Below are 18,315 nucleotides of genomic sequence, written 5' to 3'. Positions count from 1 at the left end.
TTGGGAGAGTGTGGTGCTGACAACACCAAGTCAAAGGCTAAGATCCCCTTACTGGTCATCTTTAAAAAAAAGAAAAGAAAAAAAAAGAAATTCTTTCTTCTGCCCATTCTAGCCTGCTGCTTAGGCTCTTGGTTGTGTTTTTTATTTTGCTGAGTGAATCTTTCAGTTCTGTAAGTTCTGCTACATTCTTTTTTAAAGTATTAATCTCTTTGTAAATGTCCTCCTTCATATCCTAGTTTTTTTGTTTTTTTGGTTTTTTTTTTCATTTCATTATGTTGTGCAACTGATTCTTCTTATATCTCATTGAGTTTCCTTAAGATTGTTGCTCGGAATTTCTTTTCAGTCATTTCAAGCGTTTTCTGCTCTGTAGGGCCTGGTATTTGAGAATTACTGTATTCTTTTGATAGTGTCATATTTTCTTGGATTTTTGTATTTCTAGCATCTCTAAGTTGATGTGTGGTCATCTGGTAGAGCAGTTGCTTCTATTACTCTGGAGTGGGCTTCGAGGAGAGACATCATCTTCTTTTTATGTTCTCCACTGGTGACTGTCCTGTGTCAAAGGAGTCAAGTGTCTGACAGGCCACCTGCATGGGTAGCTTCCAGGAGGGGAGTGCTTCTCTTGGCTCCTGCCTAGGATCCCCTTCATAACCATCATTCTGAACAGCCATACAGTATTTCATTAAGTGGACATACAAGGAAACTGAGTCATAAAAGGAACTGGGCAAAAATCTCATATATATGAGTATATAAACTTCTATGGTAAAAATTTATAAAAGTTCATTGTATATACAGCATATAAGTGGAATATGTAACCAAAATATTTAACTGGGGAGTATTTCAAACAGAAAATAATAATTTTTAAATTTATTAAAAAGAAGACACAGAGAAAGAGATGGGGGAGGGTGTGGGCACTAGCAGAGGGTGCTGGCTGACATTGGGAGGCCATGGACAAAAGCAACTCACCTTCAACGCTGAAGTCACACTCAGCCCAGTGAGACACTCACACTACAAGACGCACTGAGCCCAACTGAAGGAGGGACACATCTGGTCTCCCATGTCATGCCTGCTCCAGGATACATGCTTATTAAGACACTAACAATATTTTAATTCCTTTCCTCTCTCTCCTTTCCCCCACCTGTGAGCACAGTTGACTTTGTAGAAGTAACACATGCACATATGATGGGACTTCACTCTACCTTCTTTTACTTCTTTCCAAGGCTGTTTCCAGTTCCTTGTAATTGTAAGAAATTCTGCACTAAACATCTTTGTGAATATTCTCTGTGCTTAGGATTATTTTCTTCAACTAGATTGCCCACAGTGGAATTATTCAGTTAAGGGGAATAAACATTTTTAAAGCTTTTAATAGATACTGATAAACTGCTTTAAGAATTTATGTAGCTGCCAGCAACATTTTAAATTTTACTGTACTACCTCCAGCATTGGTCACTTTTAAAAAGTTCTCATCAATTAAAATGGTAAAAAGAAATAGCACCTGATCATTTACTTTGATATTCATATCTTTGATTACTAATTAGGGTGAAATTTTCCCATAACTTTTGTTTACCGGTTGTATTTCCTTTTGAGGGTATCTATTTGTCCTTTGTCTTCTGAGATCCACTAGTCAATTTTACTAATCTAGCTTTTTATTATATTTATCCTTTGTCTGTATCATATGCTGCACCTATTTTCCCATTTTTGCTCTTCTGTTTCGATTATGTGGAATATACACGTGTGTGTGTGTGTGTGTGTGTGTGTGTGTGTGTGTGTGTGTGTGTGTGTGGTTTACACTTATGTTGTAATCATATTGTTGATTTATCCTTTGTGATTTCTTCTTTAAAAAAGTATATTTAATGGGTATGGGGTTTTTTGGGGGGAGGGTGATAAAAATGTTTTAAAATTGATGGTGGTGATGGCTGCACAACTCTATGAATATACTAAAAACCACTGAATTGCACACTTTATTTATTTTGTGGGGTGGCTGGCCAGTAACGGGATCCAAAGAATTATATAATTTAAATGGGTAAGTTGTATGTAAGTTATATCTCAGTAAAGCTTTTACTTTAAAAAGCATATTTATTAAACTTTAGGATAATTGCATTAAACATCTGTACAAAATCTACCTTTACTTCATATCCTGTAACAAATAAAAGACTATTATAAGGTAAATGATAACCTACGGCTAAAATTGGAATCTGAAAAGAAAATGCCATGTTTATTATTAAAAAGGTTTCCAGACTATTTCAGTTACCTCCTACTTTATCGAAGTTTAAAAGCTCCAAGCTCATAAACTCTACAAGAAGCTTCCAGAGATCCTGCATTTGGACACCAGCACCATAATCAGAGTGAGATGATGGCAGAAATGATTGCAGGCTGATACCTGTGCACTGGAATCAGCCTTTTCAATCCTTTCTACCTCTTCCTTCAATTACAGATCCCCATTATAACATCATTTTACATTTCAAAGTCCCTTTTATCTAAGAAATCAAGTCTTTCCAAATCATAACTGACAGGTGCAGCCACATGTAGCTCAATTTCACAGGTGGACAAGGAAAGGCCTATGGTATGTCCCAAAGCACATACAAGAAGCCAGTGACTATCAACCCAAACAACAGCTCATAGGCCTGCTGCTTTCTTATTGCTCCACAGAAACAAAATAACTCACTGATTTAGTCGGCATTTGATATTTTTAAGCTATTAATAATAATTCATTCTTCTACTCAAACCCCATCTTCTACACATAGACAACAGTCATCGGCACAGAGCTACTGAAGGTCACTTGCTGAGTCAGGGTAGACTCCTGTGCTGCACTGAGTAAGCCTTTTTTTTTTTCTTTTTAGTTAGCAATATGATCAATGCCTTTTGAAAATGTATTTGTTCATTTACCAAAATAAAAGTAGTAAGGCACACCGTAAAAAATAACAAAGTGCTGGCCAGTTAGCTCAGTTGGTCAGCTGGTTAGGCAGAGTGTTGTAACACCAAAGTCAAGGGTTCGGATCCCTATACTGGCCAGCTGCCCAAAAAACAAATTTTAAAAAGTAAAAAAAAAAAAAAAAAAAGGCACAGTACAGTGCAAAAGGATATCAAATTCTAAAAGTCCTACCCTCTCTGTCTCTTACCCTTCTCTCAAAGGTATCCCTTGTTAGAAGGGTTTTCTGTGTGCTTCCAGGCAAAGCTGTATGCTCGCAGACTGTTCTAGGCCTGGCCTTTTATACTTCATGTTGTATCCTGCAGAGCTTTCCATATATAGGCCCATTGTACGCAGCTACTGTTTGGAGAGATCATAATTTATTTAACCTTTAAATGGGCCTTTAGATTGTTGGCTATTAAAAGTTCATAGATTGTTGGCTATTAAAAGTTCACTTAGATATATACCCTCTGCTAATGTGTCTGCAGGTAAATTCCTCACAGTGCCCTTGCTGGGTTCAAAAGCTAAGTGCCCTTGTAATTTAAACAGATGTCTCCAAACTGCTCTCTAGAAAATGATACACCTATTTACATCCTCACTAACAGTACAAAAGTGCCTGTTTTCCCACACTCTCTCCAACATGGGGTATCAAGTTTTTTAATCTTTGCCAATCTGATGATAAAAACAAATAGTGTCACTGTTTTTATTTGCATTACTTTAACTACAAGTGAGCTGAACAACTTCTCATTCAATTAATGGTCGTCTGTAGTGGTTATAAGCAGAGCTCTGATGCCAGCTAGTCTGAATTCACACAACCACATACTAACCATTGTAGGTGCCAATCAGGTATTATAAAGCAAGTCACATAACTTCATTGTACTGTGTTTCCTCATCTGTAAGATGGGGATAACAATGGTACGTACCTATTTCATACGGTTGTTCTGAGGATCAAATGAGAAAATATATGCGAAATATTTAGTACAGTCCCTGGCATACAATGAGTGCTTGGGAAGTCTCAGCTAATAACAGTAACAGCTGGTAGAAAAACTAATAATAATAGTAGTTCTTTTTCTGGGACCCGTCTGTTCAGATCCTTTGCCTATTTTTCAGTTGGGTTGTTCATTTCTTAATGAATTCTATGAATTTTCTCAAAGAAATTAGCCCTTCATCATTTGTCACAAATATTTTTCCCACCTTGCTATTTATTGTGTTTTTGGAATTTCCCTTCGTTTGTAAAATAACTTTTGTTGTTTTTCTTTATGCAAGAAATACAAATCAAACTGTAGAAAAATTAGAAAATACAAATGAGAAAGAAAACAAACACCACCTGTAATTTCACATCCCAGATACTTTCTATTAATTTTTTGGAGTCAACTCTTCACTAAAATAGGATTACACATATACAGCTTTGAAGCCTACCTATGATCACAATACATTGTGAATATCTTTCTATACTGCATCTCCTTTTGACTCCCAAGGTCAGTATTTTGCCCACCGCTCAAATCACTTCCCTTCTTACCAGACCTCTGTTTGTTCCAAGTCCAGGAAACTCACTGTTTCTGAGAAGGCAGTTAGCTCCAGGCCCAACATGGGCCTTCTCCCAGGCAATGAAAAAAGCTGGAAGCACCAAGATTCACAGGCAACCTTTTGCACAGGCAAAGCTTAGAATGTGACTAAGTTCTCCAGAACTTGCGCTACAATAAAGAATGTCGACCAGCGCACCCCCTGGAAGACTCGGCAGGTAGAGCTCCTGTCAGAGCTCTCTACAGATTTCCTTGGCATTGCAGAATTACTGCATCTTGACCCTGCCAGGAATAGGTTTGTAAAAGACTGACCATTTTACCAGGTGCTTGACCTCACCAGTTCCAAACAAAGAGTGCACTAAAATCCCAAGTTATTTCTATTTTGGAAATGCTGGACTCTTGGGGAATTCCTGACTTCTCTACTAGTCGTCACACCAGAAACTGTGCAGGTTTCAGAGTCATGGGGACTTACATGCCTTAATAACCTGAGACCTAAAATCCAGGAGACCCAGTCTGGGAAGAAAGGACAGAGACTCTGTTTATTTTAATTCAGTATCAAAGATGGTTACAACTCAACAACTTGAAATTAAGAAACTAAAGAATGGAGGTCAGAAAGGACAGCCAGGCTGGCTAGCTCATGTGGGACAGCATGGTGCTAGTAACACCAACGTCACAAATTCAGATCCCCATACTAGCCAGCCACCAAAAAAATAAACAACAAAAAAAGGACAGCCAAACAAGAAGAAGAAAAAGTGTGGGGAAGGGTAGGAGAAAAGAATCTCATCTTTTACATTTGAGCAATTAATTATCCAACTAAGTACAAAGAAAAGCCTTCCTCTATGCCAAGGGATCGCACTCCAAGAACAGCTCAGCAGCCAGCAGGGCACCGTGACCTCCCCTCTCCCACCAGTTTACTCAGAGACACCCTGTTCTCACATTAAGTAAATGACAGAGATGATTCAGGAGGAGGCAGCAGGCAGCCTGAGGTTTCAAAAGATAAGGAGAGAATGTTCCCAAAGTTTTGGCTTGCTATCTAACTACTGAGAGACCCACAGAAACATGGGTGTCTCCACTCCAATGGTGCAGGTGGAACAAACTCACATTTAAGATTATTCAATGATTCAGGTTCCCAAACCGGCCAGCTGCCAAAAAATAAAAAATAAAAAAATAAAAGATTGTCCCATGAATTTAAAATAAAACATTTCTAGTGGTGACAACTACGCAGCCAGCCAGACATGGTAGGTCTTTTCTCCCTGGGTGCTGGTTCTCTGCCCCTTCACGCAATTGTCTTTCCTGTCACTGCATAGCATGGTTTCTCAGCTCTGACATGACCAATATAGAGCTCTGTATTGGAAACTGTGGCTTCACGCCCAGCTGAGGTGGCAGTCACCCTGGGGCCCAGGACAGGAGTGGGCTGCTCCCTCCAGATAACACAGCAGTAGCACTGGTCTCCTCCCACTAGCAGCTTAAAAGGGAGCTCATTCTGCCACAGCCAGCTTGAAGCAGTGGTGAATGACCCCTCAACTAAATGCTATTGTGCATACGCATGCACCAAGGCAGGAGATTCCACACAGGGCACTCAAAATCTGGGATACACAGCTTATTTCAACCCTCCTACAAAAGCACTCTGGCTTCCTGACTTGGTTAGTCACCAAGGGAAATCATCTAGCCCCTGCCAACTGCTCCCTGGGTGAGCTCACCTTGCGCATGCAGTGCGCGGTGGAGCAGGGGGAGGAGCCCCGCCTGCCAGAAGGAGTAGCAGCCGTCCACCAGCTTGTTGCAGCGGCCCTGAAATCCACCTTCAAACCGCATCTGCCGGCTTGTCACCCATTGCTGAGAATGAGACAAATGGAAAAGGCAGTTGGAAGATAAAAGAGACACAAAATCCAGCAAGACAGGATCTCCAGACATCAACGTGTGGGGAGGAGGGCTTCCCGTCTCTTGGTTTCCTGGCACTCGGGTTTTGGCACGTTGGTTTTCTCTCTGCCTACCCCTCTCTCCCTGCCACAGACATAGATTGCAGCACTTAGGTTAACCCTTTCGAGGCAACCAGCACTGACCTCTGCTCAGAGCCACACAGACAACCACCTTTCCCTGGGTTCCAAATCAGTGCTGATGCCGAGAGAATAAAGAGGCCAAGCTGGTTCATAAGGAGACCTACAAAAGTCTCTCAATAAACATGGCCTACACAGGAAATTTAAGGCAAGACAACCAGTGGCTCATTTCTCATCACTTCCCTGCTCAGGGATGTTTAACGGAGGCAGATAAGTGGAGTTTTGGTCTGCATCTTATCAGATGATCTCAAACTGTCCCTGACTTTTACTTGTCACCTGAGGAAATTTACCTAAGGTCTCTTAGCAAGTCTGGAGCAGGACTGGAAGCAGAAGCCACTGTCCTGGTTACCAAATGATGACTCTGCCGGTGTTGCCTCCCTGCCACTCCAGGGGAACCTGGCTGGCTGATATAAGTAAATCTTTTACTTTGAAGCTGTAAAAAGGCTCTTGATGTCACTCAGTGGTCACACATGATACCACCATTCCTCACTTATCTCCAAATTTTCTAAACACACTCTACTGCAAAGATCAGGATAGTCATGGGTTTGGCCTCTAGGAATGAGCAGAACCAACTGGCTGAGCAGATATGCCATTTCCACTTCCTTCTGCAGCCCTCCAGAGCAGTGCCAGCCACTGGGCATAGCTTTACAGAGCTGCCTTACTGAACTGAGAGGGGCCCTGCACATAGTCTTACCAGGCTGAGTTCCTGAAAGTAGCCACTAGGAACCCTTAACAATTGTAGGGTTTAGATTATAGCCCTGTTCAAGGCAACACTCATCTATAGAGTCACAATCCCAAATTCTGAAAAGAAAGACATAAAATACTGTACTGCAGTTTCAGGTACTAACACTGGTTGAGCATTCCTAATTTGAAAATCCAAAATCTGAAATGCTCCAAAATCTGAAACTGTTTGAGCACTGACATGATGCTCAAGGAAATGCTCACTGGGGCATTTCACACTTTGGATTTTCGGATTAGGATGCTCAAACCAGTTAAGTATCTTGCAAATATTCCAAAATCCAAAACAGAAAAAGAATCCAAAATCTGAAACACTTCTGGTCCCAAGCATTTTGCATAAAGGATCATCAACCTGCATATCTTCAGTGGGTCTTAAATGAACCAGTGCTTTAGGTGTGATGCGATTTAATAAAGTGGGCTAAGTGTTACTCAAGAAAAGAGAGAGCAGGCACTACAGTGGGGAGTCCACTGATCATTTTTACTTACCCCACAGCTTAAGTGTTTTTAAGACATACTAATTTATTTTTTTCAGTGCCTAAGCCCATGGGTTTGCTGTTTCCCTTGGATATATAAATTCATAACATCCTTCAGATACGTGTCCTAGTTCTCCTGAAGCAAATGGAAAAAAGGGAGTAATTTGGGTAAGAGGGAGAGTAATGTTTTTTGAGCACCTACTATGTGCCAGGCTATTTGTTTATGTTCTCTCCTATAACCTTCAAAGAATAAGGACTGCTGTCCCTACCTTATAGAAGGGAAAAAAAGCTGAAACAGATTCGACAATTTGTCCAAGGTCTCATGTCTAGAAAGTAGTAGATGAAGAGTTCAAATCTAAAATACCGTCATTATGGCGGTGTCAAGATGGCGGTGGCTGCGCCGGTTGGCACAGAGTAGCTGAGGTGGAAAAGGCGGCCACTGGGCCTCAGGCAGCCGGGAAACTTGTGGACCTTCCTCTCGCCATCTCTTAAGGGAGGACCACTGCTGGTGGCCGGTCGTGGAGGCTGACCGCCACTTTGCCCCCGGCAGGAGAGGCTGCCTCATTTACAGGCAACAGCTTTGAAGTGTGGAGCAGGAAAAGAACTGTTTCTAAGCTGCAAAAGTGAGTCTCCAAACAGGGAACACGGCGCCAGGGCTGCTGTGGATGCAGACAGGATCCCGGAGGCTGGGGCCGCGCTGAAGGCAGCCAGCTGCCCTATTCAGGATTCGAGGTTTCAGGCCGGCATTAAAGAAGATTCCTGGGAGTGCCCGAGCCGCGCCGTGGGACCGACTGAACAGCAGGCGGCAGCGGCCGAGAACGGGGAAGGCGACAAACCAGAGGCAGAGAGTGAGCGCCCAACCTGGCACAGCCCTGTGAGTGACCCCTGGCCCAGCCCTGCTCAGGGGGCTGACGCCCACCGGCTTCCGCCTGCATCACCGGGTCACTCACCGCCCCGGGGCTGCCTCCACTTTCCCAGGTGCTGGCAGCTCCGGCCCAGCTCGGCTCAGCCCCTCACTGAGCCTTCCCACTTGCTTGGCCCAGCGCAGGGCGTCCCGGGGCCTGCAGGCCGGCCTCCCCTCCCACTCCCTCCGCGGTTCTCTGGCGGGGCGGGTGGCGTGGGGTGTCCCCGGCCAGTGTTGGGAGGGCAAGGAAGTATGGGCGGGGCCGACTGTCACTCCACCACACCCTGGACTCTGGCCCCCGGTAAACTTCCTGTTACTGGGAGGCAGATACCATCTCTGCGGCCACCAGTTCAGAACAACGCCTAACCAATTTCGGATTGGGAATAGTGTGGTAGGAGAGTTCCCAAGTCCGCTTGAACCTGCCAGAGAGCTGGCTGCAGGCAGGTGCTAGACTCGATCCATGCCGGGGGTATACAAAGGTGAAAAAGTCCCGAGAAAGATCTACACAGTGCTACAAAGGCACCCAGAGCGACCGGTAGTCTGTGCCTACCAGAAACCTGGTAGACTTCCTGGGTGAGGCGGTGCCGAGCAGGGTCTTGAAGGCCCAGCTGATAGATGAGGGTTGCAGAAGACACGTCCCAGCCCAGCACAGTGCGCACAGAGTGGGGAGACGTGCGGCCAGGGAGGCAGAGACTCGACAGAAACCACACACCCTGAGGGGTCGCCACTGCACGATCCAACAGCCTGGGCCAGAGCACACGGAACAGGGAGAAGTCCTGCACAGGAAGTGAAAGCTCAACAGAGATCACGCACCCTGTGGTACGTGATCCACCAGCCCAGCAGAGTCCAAGCTGACCAGAAAGGTGGCTCCCCGGAGAGGCCCAAGACCCGAGGCAACCATACACACAAGGAACTAGAGGCCAACTGAGCAGTCACGGAGGTAGCCATATGAAATTGGCAACCACAGCAACATCTTCGTTAGTCATTAGTCTCAAACCGGTGGACTGTGAAACCCCCTGCCACAATGAATAAATATCAAAAAAAAGATACCAGAAATACAAAAAATCAAGAAAGTACACCACCAAAAGTTAATAAATCTCAAACTCTAGATCCTATAGAACAAGAAGCCCTTGAAATGACTGACAAGGAAATTCGAGTCATAAGTCTAAGGAAACTGAATGAGATACAAGAAAACACAGCTAGACAACATGATGAAATGAGGAAAAGTATACAGGATCTGAAAGAGGAAATGTACAAGGAAATCAATGTCCTGAAAAAAAATGTAGCAGAACTTGCTGAACTGAAGAAGTTATTCAGCGAAATAAAAAACACAACGGAGAGTTTAACCAGCAGGCTTGTCGAAGTTGAAGAGAGAACCTCTGAACTTGAAGATGGGCTGTTTGAAATAACACAAGCAGACAAAAAGAAAGAAAAAAGAATCAAAGACATTGAAGAAAATCTGAGAGAGATATCAGACAACCTTAAGCGCTCAAATATCCGAGTCATGGGTATTCGAGAAGGGGAGGAAAATGGAGATTCCATTGAAAACATATTCAACAAAATAATGGCAGAAAACTTCCCAGGTATAGGAAAAATCACAGATCTTCAGATCCAGGAAGCTCAACGGTCTCCAAATGTATTCAACCTGAAAAGGCCTTCTCCAAGACATGTTATAGTCAAATTGGCAAAACTCAGAGACAAAGAGAGAATCTTAAAAGCTGCAAGAGAGAAGCGTCAAATCACCTATAAGGGAGCCCCAATCAGGCTAACATCAGACTTTTCATCACAAACCCTAAAAGCTAGAAAGGAATGGGATGATATATTCAAAATACTAAAAGACAAAGATTGCCAGCCAAGAATACTATACCCTGCAAGGCTATCCTTCCGAAATGAAGGGCAAATAGTATATTTATCAGACAAACAAAAACTGCGGGAGTTCACTACCACACGACCACCCTTACAAGAAATCCTCAAGGGAGTACTGGGTTTGGTTCCTGAAAAATAACTACCACTGCCATAAAAACCCAAGAAAGATCAAAACCCACTAGTATAATAAAAATGGCATTCATGAAGAGAAAACATGCAAACAAAAACGCTATCTACAACCTAAGGAACCAACAAACACAGAAAACAAACAGCAAATCAGAAAGCAAGGAACAAAAGACACCTAAGACAACCAAACAACCAATAAAATGCTAGGAATAAATCAACACCTTTCAATAACAACTCTTAATGTAAAAGACTTAAATTCCCCAATCAAAAGACACAGACTGGCTGACTGGATCAAAAAGGAGGACCCAACTATATGCTGCCTACAAGAGACCCACCTCACCCATAAAGATTCACATAGACTAAGAGTGAAAGGATGGAAAAAGATTTACCATGCAAACAGAAAAGAAAAACGAGCTGGAGTAGCTATTCTTATATCTGACAAAATAGACTTTAAACTAAAATCCATAAAAAGAGACAATGAGGGACACTACTTAATGATAAAAGGACTGATCCATCAAGAAGACATAACAATCATAAATATGTATGCACCCAATGTTGGAGCAGCCAGATTTATAAAACAAACTCTATTAGATCTAAAGAAGGAAATAGACACTAATACCATAATAGCAGGGGACCTGAACACTCCACTGTCAATATTAGACAGATCATCTAGGCAAAGAATCAGTAGAGAAACACAAGATCTAAACAATACTCTAGATCAATTGGACTTGGCAGATATCTACAGAACATTCCACCCAACAACCTCAGAATATTCATTCTTCTCATCAGCACATGGATCATTCTCCAGGATAGATCACATATTAGGTCACAAATCAAGTCTCAATAAATTCAAAAAAATTGGAATTATCCCATGTATTTTCTCAGACCACAATGGATTAAAACTAGAAATTAATAACAAACGAAACTCTGGAAAGTATACAAACACATGGAAATTAAACAGCATTCTACTTAATGACATATGGCTCCAAGAAGAAATCAAGCAGGAAATCAAAAAATTTATTGAAACTAATGAAAACAATGATACATCATACCAAAACCTGTGGGATACTGCAAAAGCAGTATTAAGGGGGAAATTTATTGCATTAAATGCTCACTTCAGAAGAATGGAAAGATGGCAAGTGAACAACCTAACACTTCACCTTAAAGAACTAGAAAAACAAGAACAATCCAAACCTACAGTTAGCAGATGGAAAGAAATCATTAAGATCAGAGCAGAACTGAATGAAATTGAAAACCAAAAAACAATTCAAAAGATCAACGAATCAAAAAGTTGGTTTTTTGAAAAGATAAATAAAATTGACAAACCATTAGCATGGCTAACAAAAAAAAGAAGAGAGAAGACTCAAATAACAAAAATTAGAAATGAAAAAGGCGATATTACAACTGATTCATCTGAAATACAAGGAATCATTCGAGACTACTATAAACAACTATATGCCAACAAATTTGAAAATCTGGAGGAAATGGATAAATTTCTGGACACACACAAGCTCCCAAAACTGAACCATGAAGACGTAGAAAATTTGAACAGACCAATAACAATAAAGGAGATTGAAGCTGTTATCAGAAGGCTCCCAACAAAGAAAAGCCCAGGACCAGATGAATTCACAGCAGAATTTTACCAAACATTCAAAGAGGAATTGACACCGATTCTTTACACACTATTCCAAAAGATTGAAACAGACGCAAATCTCCCAAATTCATTCTATGAAGCAAACATCATCCTGATACCAAAACCAGGAAAAGATATAACCCAAAAAGAAAACTACAGGCCGATATCCTTGATGAATATAGATGCAAAAATCCTCACGAAAATACTAGCAAACAGAATACAGCAACACATACGTAAAATTATTCACCACGATCAAGTGGGATTCATCCCAGGGATGCAAGGTTGGTTCAACATACGCAAATCAATAAATGTGATACACCATATTAATAAACTCAAACACAAGGACCATATGATCATCTCTATAGATGCTGATAAAGCATTTGTTAATGTTCAGCACTCATTCATGACAAAGACCCTCTATAAGTTAGGTATAGAGGGAAAGTATCTCAACATAATTAAAGCCATATATGACAAACCCACTGCCAATATCATCCTGAATGGGGAAAAGCTGAAAGCTTTTCCTTTAAGAACAGGAACTAGACAAGGATGCCCACTCTCACCACTCCTATTCAACATAGTGTTGGAAGTACTAGCCAGAGCAATCAGAGAAGAGAAGGAAATAAAGGGCATCCAGACTGGAAAAGATGAAGTCAAACTGTCCCTGTTTGCAGATGACATGATCCTATATATTGAACAGCCTAAAACCTCTACAAAAAAACTGCTGGAATTGATAAATGATTTCAGCACAGTAGCAGGATACAAAATCAACACACAAAAATCAGTAGCATTTCTTTTCTCCAATAGTGAACATGCAGAAAGAGAAATCAAGAAAGCCTGCCCATTTACAATAGCCACCAAAAAAATAAAATACTTAGGAATTGAGTTAACCAAGGAGGTGAAAAATCTCTATAATGAGAACTACAAACCACTGCTGAGAGAAATTAGAGAGGATACAAGAAGATGGAAAGATGTCCCATGCTCTTGGATTGGAAGAATCAACATAGTGAAAATGTCCATACTACCCAAAGTGATATACAAATTCAATGCAATCCCCATCAAAATTCCAAAGACATTTTTCTCAGAAATGGAAAAAACTATCCAGACATTTATATGGAACAATAAAAGACCACGCATAGCCAAAGCAATGCTGAGCAAAAAAAATAAAGCTGGAGGCATAACACTACCTGACTTTAAGCTATACTACAAAGCTATAATAACCAAAACAGTATGGTACTGGCATAAAAACAGACACATTGACCAATGGAATAGAATAGAGAATCCAGAAATCAACCCACACACTTACTGCCATCTGATCTTTGACAAAGGCACCAAGCCTATTCACTGGGGAAGGGACTGCCTCTTCAGCAAATGGTGCTGGGACAACTGGATATCCATCTGCAGGAGAATGAAACTAGATCCATACCTCTCACCATATACTAAAATCAACTCAAAATGGATTAAGGATTTAAATATACACCCTGAAACAATAAAACTTCTTAAAGAAAACATAGGAGAAACACTTCAGGAAATAGGACTGGACACAGACTTCATGACTACAACCCCAAAAGCATGGGCAACCAAAGGAAAAATAAACAAATGGGATTATATCAAACTAAAAAGCTTCTGCACAGCAAAAGAAACAATTAACAGAGTTAAAAGACAACCAACAGAGTGGGAGAAAATATTTGCAAAATATACATCTGACAAAGGATTAATATCCAGAATATATAAGGAACTCAAACAACTTTACAAGAAGAAAACAAGCAACCCAATTAAAAAATGGGCAAAAGAGCTAAGTAGGCATTTCTCTAAGGAAGATATACAAATGGCCAACAGACATATGCTCAACATCACTCAGCATCCGGGAAATGCAAATCAAAACCACACTGAGATACCATCTAACCCCAGTTAGGATGGCTAAAATCCAAAAGACCCTGAACGATAAATGCTGGCGAGGTTGCGGAGAAAAAGGAACTCTCATACATTGTTGGTGGGACTGCAAAATGGCGCAGCCTCTATGGAAAATGGTATGGAGGTTCCTCAAACAATTGCAGATAGATCTACCATACGACCCAGCTATCCCACTGTTGGGAATATACCCAGAGGAATGGAAATAATCAAGTCGAAGGTATACCTGTTCCCTAATGTTCATCGCAGCACTCTTTACAATAGCCAAGAGTTGGAACCAGCCCAAATGTCCGTCATCGGATGAGTGGATACGGAAAATGTGGTACATCTACACAATGGAATACTACTCATCTATAAAAACGAATGAAATACTGCCATTTGCAACAACATGGATGGACCTTGAGAGAATTATATTAAGTGAAACAAGTCAGGCACAGAAAGAGAAATACCACATGTTCTCACTTATTGGTGGGAGCTAAAAATTAATATATAAATTCACACACACACACACACACACAAAAAAAAAAAAAAAAAAAAAAAACCTGGGGGGGGAAGAAGATATAACAACCACAATTACTTGACGTTGATACGACAAGCAAACAGAAAGGACATTGTTGGGGGGGGAGGGGGGCAGGGAGGAGGGAGGGAGGTTTTGGTGATGGGGAGCAATAATCAGCCACAATGTATATCGACAAAAGAAAATTAAAAAATAAAATAAAATAAAATAAAAAAATAAAATACTGTCATTATGACCTAGGCATTCACTAATTATATTCCTTATTTCTGCCTGGGAGTTGGGACTTCTATGTTTCATCCCTTGTTGGTGATCACATTTGAAAACATCTGATAAACTCTGATAAGTCTAGTGGACGAAGTTGGCCATTTCAACATGAACTCTTCCTGAGGGTGAGGGCAACAGGGCACTGGTTATATCTCTACGGAGTATAGCAGAGCTTACTTTGAAGCTCACAATGGGCCCTCTGGTGGAAGCAGAACTGGCATCTGAACTCAGGGAGAAGAGTTGAATGTCAGCTGCAGCTGGTTGCTTTGAGGTCATGCTGAGGAGGTGCCTTATCCTTGATGGCTGTGATGGTGTATGTTTGTACACTGGGCCCCCCTGATCATTTAATTATAACCTAGTGAGTCCCTGAAGCTGACTGCTTTCTGAGATCATTCGGATTACTGGCCAGGAGCTTAGGGTCCAGACATAAATGCTTGGGTTGCCTTCTCAATGCAATTACCCAGCTCTACCTAGAGAACTCACTTAAATTGGGTACTAAATGGTCACATAGTGTGGCAGGTAATAAAAGCTTGGCTTCGAAACGCTTCAAAGCTCTTATAACTTCCTCTCAGGAGATTCTTTCTAAGACACATGAGAACCTCTAATTCTAGGAGAATGAAGTATGAGGAGGGTACTCTGGCTCACATCAGATGTCTGGGAGACATCTAAAGCTGGCCTACCACTCCATGTAGAAAGTGCTAAGCAGGAAGGTAGAGACAGACTGAGAGCAGTGTTTACTCCATCCACTGCCTGGAACAGTGCTGAGAGCTTCAACAACCACATCAAAAGCTTCATCCTAGGACCTGTCGTTTATGAGCTCAAGGCTGCAACTCTCTTAGACCTTCCCACAGCCCAGCCCTCCCTGAAGCCTGGGTGTCTGGGTACTGCCACATCACGAGGGTCCTGGACCTGAAAAGAAGATGCCTCAACAGACACTTACTAATAAGCTCTTCAAGTTCAAGGAACGTTCCTTCTTGAGGATGACCAGCGCAGCCAGGCCACAAAAAGTATAGCCACCGTGGGCTTCCATCCCTGGCACCCCGCCAATGCCACCTTCCCAGTTCTGACACCTAGGAAGAGAAAAGCAAGTTGAGGGGTCAGTGGATGTGCACAGTGCAGGACCATCCTAGGTGGCAGAGAAAGTGTTCGCTAAGATTAAGGCATAAGCCATCAACCAAATGAAAAGATGCCAGCTAATTAACTTTTGGAAATGTCTTTTCTTGAAACAAACAAACAAAAATCCAAAAACTTAGAAACAATCTACTTATGTAAGAAACATAGTACCTCAAATTATTACTCTTTAGAGAAAAAGTTGTAAAACAATATGTATAGTATGATAACCATCAGCTGAAAATAAAATTGAAAAATAATTGCCGATTCTAGTGATCTCTGAGTAGACATCTACTGGTAAAATTTTTCCTTTTTATTTTTCTCTATTTTCAAAAAGTTTCTATAATGAACATATATACCTTTATACTATTCAAAAATAAACTTTATTTTTTAAAATTATAATTTCCTATATATTCAAATTATCCACTTATTATTGTTACAATTATTATTATTTGGGGTTAGACAATATATTGAGAGTGTATTTTTGAGTCATAAAAACATGCTTAACCTTTGGCCCAGCAATATAGGCCCATTCCTAGGCATTAATCCTACAAAATAAGTAAGAATGTATCCAAAGTTCAGACTATAAGAATGTTTACTGTATTCCCATTTACAACAGCAAAATGTTAAAAACAATTTAGAAGTTCAACAGTAGAGGACTGGTTATATAAATTATGGTACACCTGTACAACAGAATACTAGACAGTCATTTAAAATGGTGCTATAGTATATACTTAAGGGTGATGCAAAAATATTATATGCCAGTAGTTATAAAATCACAATGTACTATATGATTTTTTTTCCAGAATTCTAGAAAGATAGACACCAAAATAATGGATATCCTTTGGTGGTAGATTATAAGTGATTTCAATTTTCTTCTTTTTGCTTGTCTGTAATAAACATGTTTTATCTGTGAAATAAAAAAATTTTTCTTTAAGTATATTTTCATATAACAATGTAGAATTTTACTTTCAACTGTCTCTAAGAGTTTACATAGAGTCACACTCCCTGTGGGTGTGTCTGCCTCACAATCCCGCTGTCGTACAGTTGCACACGTGAATGGGCACTTAATCTTCCAGGTAGGAGAGAAAGGAAACAGTGAGACCTTCCTGTCTTCCAGGTACATCTCCCTACAGACCTGGCATCTTGTGAACTCGCAGGCCTTTTATAGAGAGGACCCAGGCCCAGAGAGATTAGCAGTACAGAGTGCAGAGTCAAAAATCAGCTACTGTTCCCTCTACAGATTCTTCAGCATCCTCTGTCCCCCCATCCTCCACCACCACCCAGACATGCACCCCCCAGAGCATCCTTTCCATGCACATCAGTATATCTGGCTACTTGGAGTACAGGAAAAGTTCAAGTTTGAAAGGCCTGCTGAGTAAATAATACACAAGGGACTTCTTAAAATTCCTCTTCTTCTTACCTAGTCTTTTTTTTTTTTTAACTGAAACGGTAATGCTCATTTTGAAAGTTCAAACTTTTAAAAGTTTAAAAGAATAAATAATGAAAAGAAAATTTCCTGCCCACCCTGTCCTCCTAGTCCCTCTTGCTAGCAGTGACTACTGTCAGTATGTGTCCCGGTCTCTCTCTTTCCCTTACACATACATACACACACACACACGATATACATATATATGTTCCACTTGCCCTCCATTTGTTCTTACATAGATGGCAGCATATGATACACACTGTTCTGCACCTTGTTTTTTTCATTTAGTAAATTCTTTGAGAGTGTCTTCTATCTTCTAGTTAAAACAGAATGGATTGAACACAAGAGCCCAGTAAAATGAAAGTAAAGGAATTTTAAAAAGGATAAATCCACAAGGGTAAAAAGAATAGGAGAGGATATGAACACAGACAGAAGATAACAAAAATTTTAAAAGTTAGAAAAGAGGAAAGATAAGAGAAACCTTCCCCAGCCTGGCACGGGGAAGCAGGACAGGGGGAGGCAACAAAAATCAAGGTGATTTGTTCCAATGAAAGTCTCATGGATCAGAGACACAAGGTACCTCTAAAAGTGGGATGCGTTTGAACCAAGTTCATTGGTTGCTAACTTACATAAGAATCAGTCAGACCTTCAGGTCCTCTCCCCAAACCCAGCAGAAGACTGGAGCTTTCAGGGGCTTAGTCTGGAGGCTGTGAATTCCAGGATATCCAGCACAGCTGAGAGCAGGGTAAAGCACCACACTGGCCAGGGGCATGAGGTCACAGTCGACAATCTGAACACAAACACCCCCAACCCCTTTCCCTACTAGTATTTCACATAGTTGGTTGTCGGCTTTATACCCCAACCA

At 41.1% G+C, this 18,315-nt stretch overlaps 2 protein-coding genes across 4 annotated transcripts in view; one reads left to right on the top strand and one right to left on the bottom strand.

Annotated features, from left to right (window-relative positions):
* Window positions 1-18,315, bottom strand: part of FNTB (farnesyltransferase, CAAX box, beta) — an 80,803-nt gene that overhangs the window by 16,717 nt on the left and 45,771 nt on the right. For both annotated transcript variants that reach the window (XM_063088526.1, XM_063088527.1), the window contains exons 8-9: window positions 15,852-15,981; window positions 6,129-6,261 (exon numbers count right to left, since the gene is read on the bottom strand). In XM_063088526.1, the coding sequence (XP_062944596.1) occupies window positions 6,129-6,261; window positions 15,852-15,981 (263 nt within the window). The remainder of the gene's footprint in view (window positions 1-6,128; window positions 6,262-15,851; window positions 15,982-18,315) is intronic.
* The window catches only part of MAX (MYC associated factor X), a 99,699-nt gene that overhangs the window by 54,770 nt on the left and 26,614 nt on the right, over window positions 1-18,315 (top strand). The window lies entirely within an intron of this gene.

The sequence above is a fragment of the Cynocephalus volans genome, chromosome 3 (genome assembly GCF_027409185.1).
Source record: "Cynocephalus volans isolate mCynVol1 chromosome 3, mCynVol1.pri, whole genome shotgun sequence".
Lineage (NCBI taxonomy): Eukaryota > Metazoa > Chordata > Mammalia > Dermoptera > Cynocephalidae > Cynocephalus > Cynocephalus volans.
Note: the sequence above shows the minus strand (reverse complement) of the source record. Positions and strands in the feature narration are given on the sequence as shown.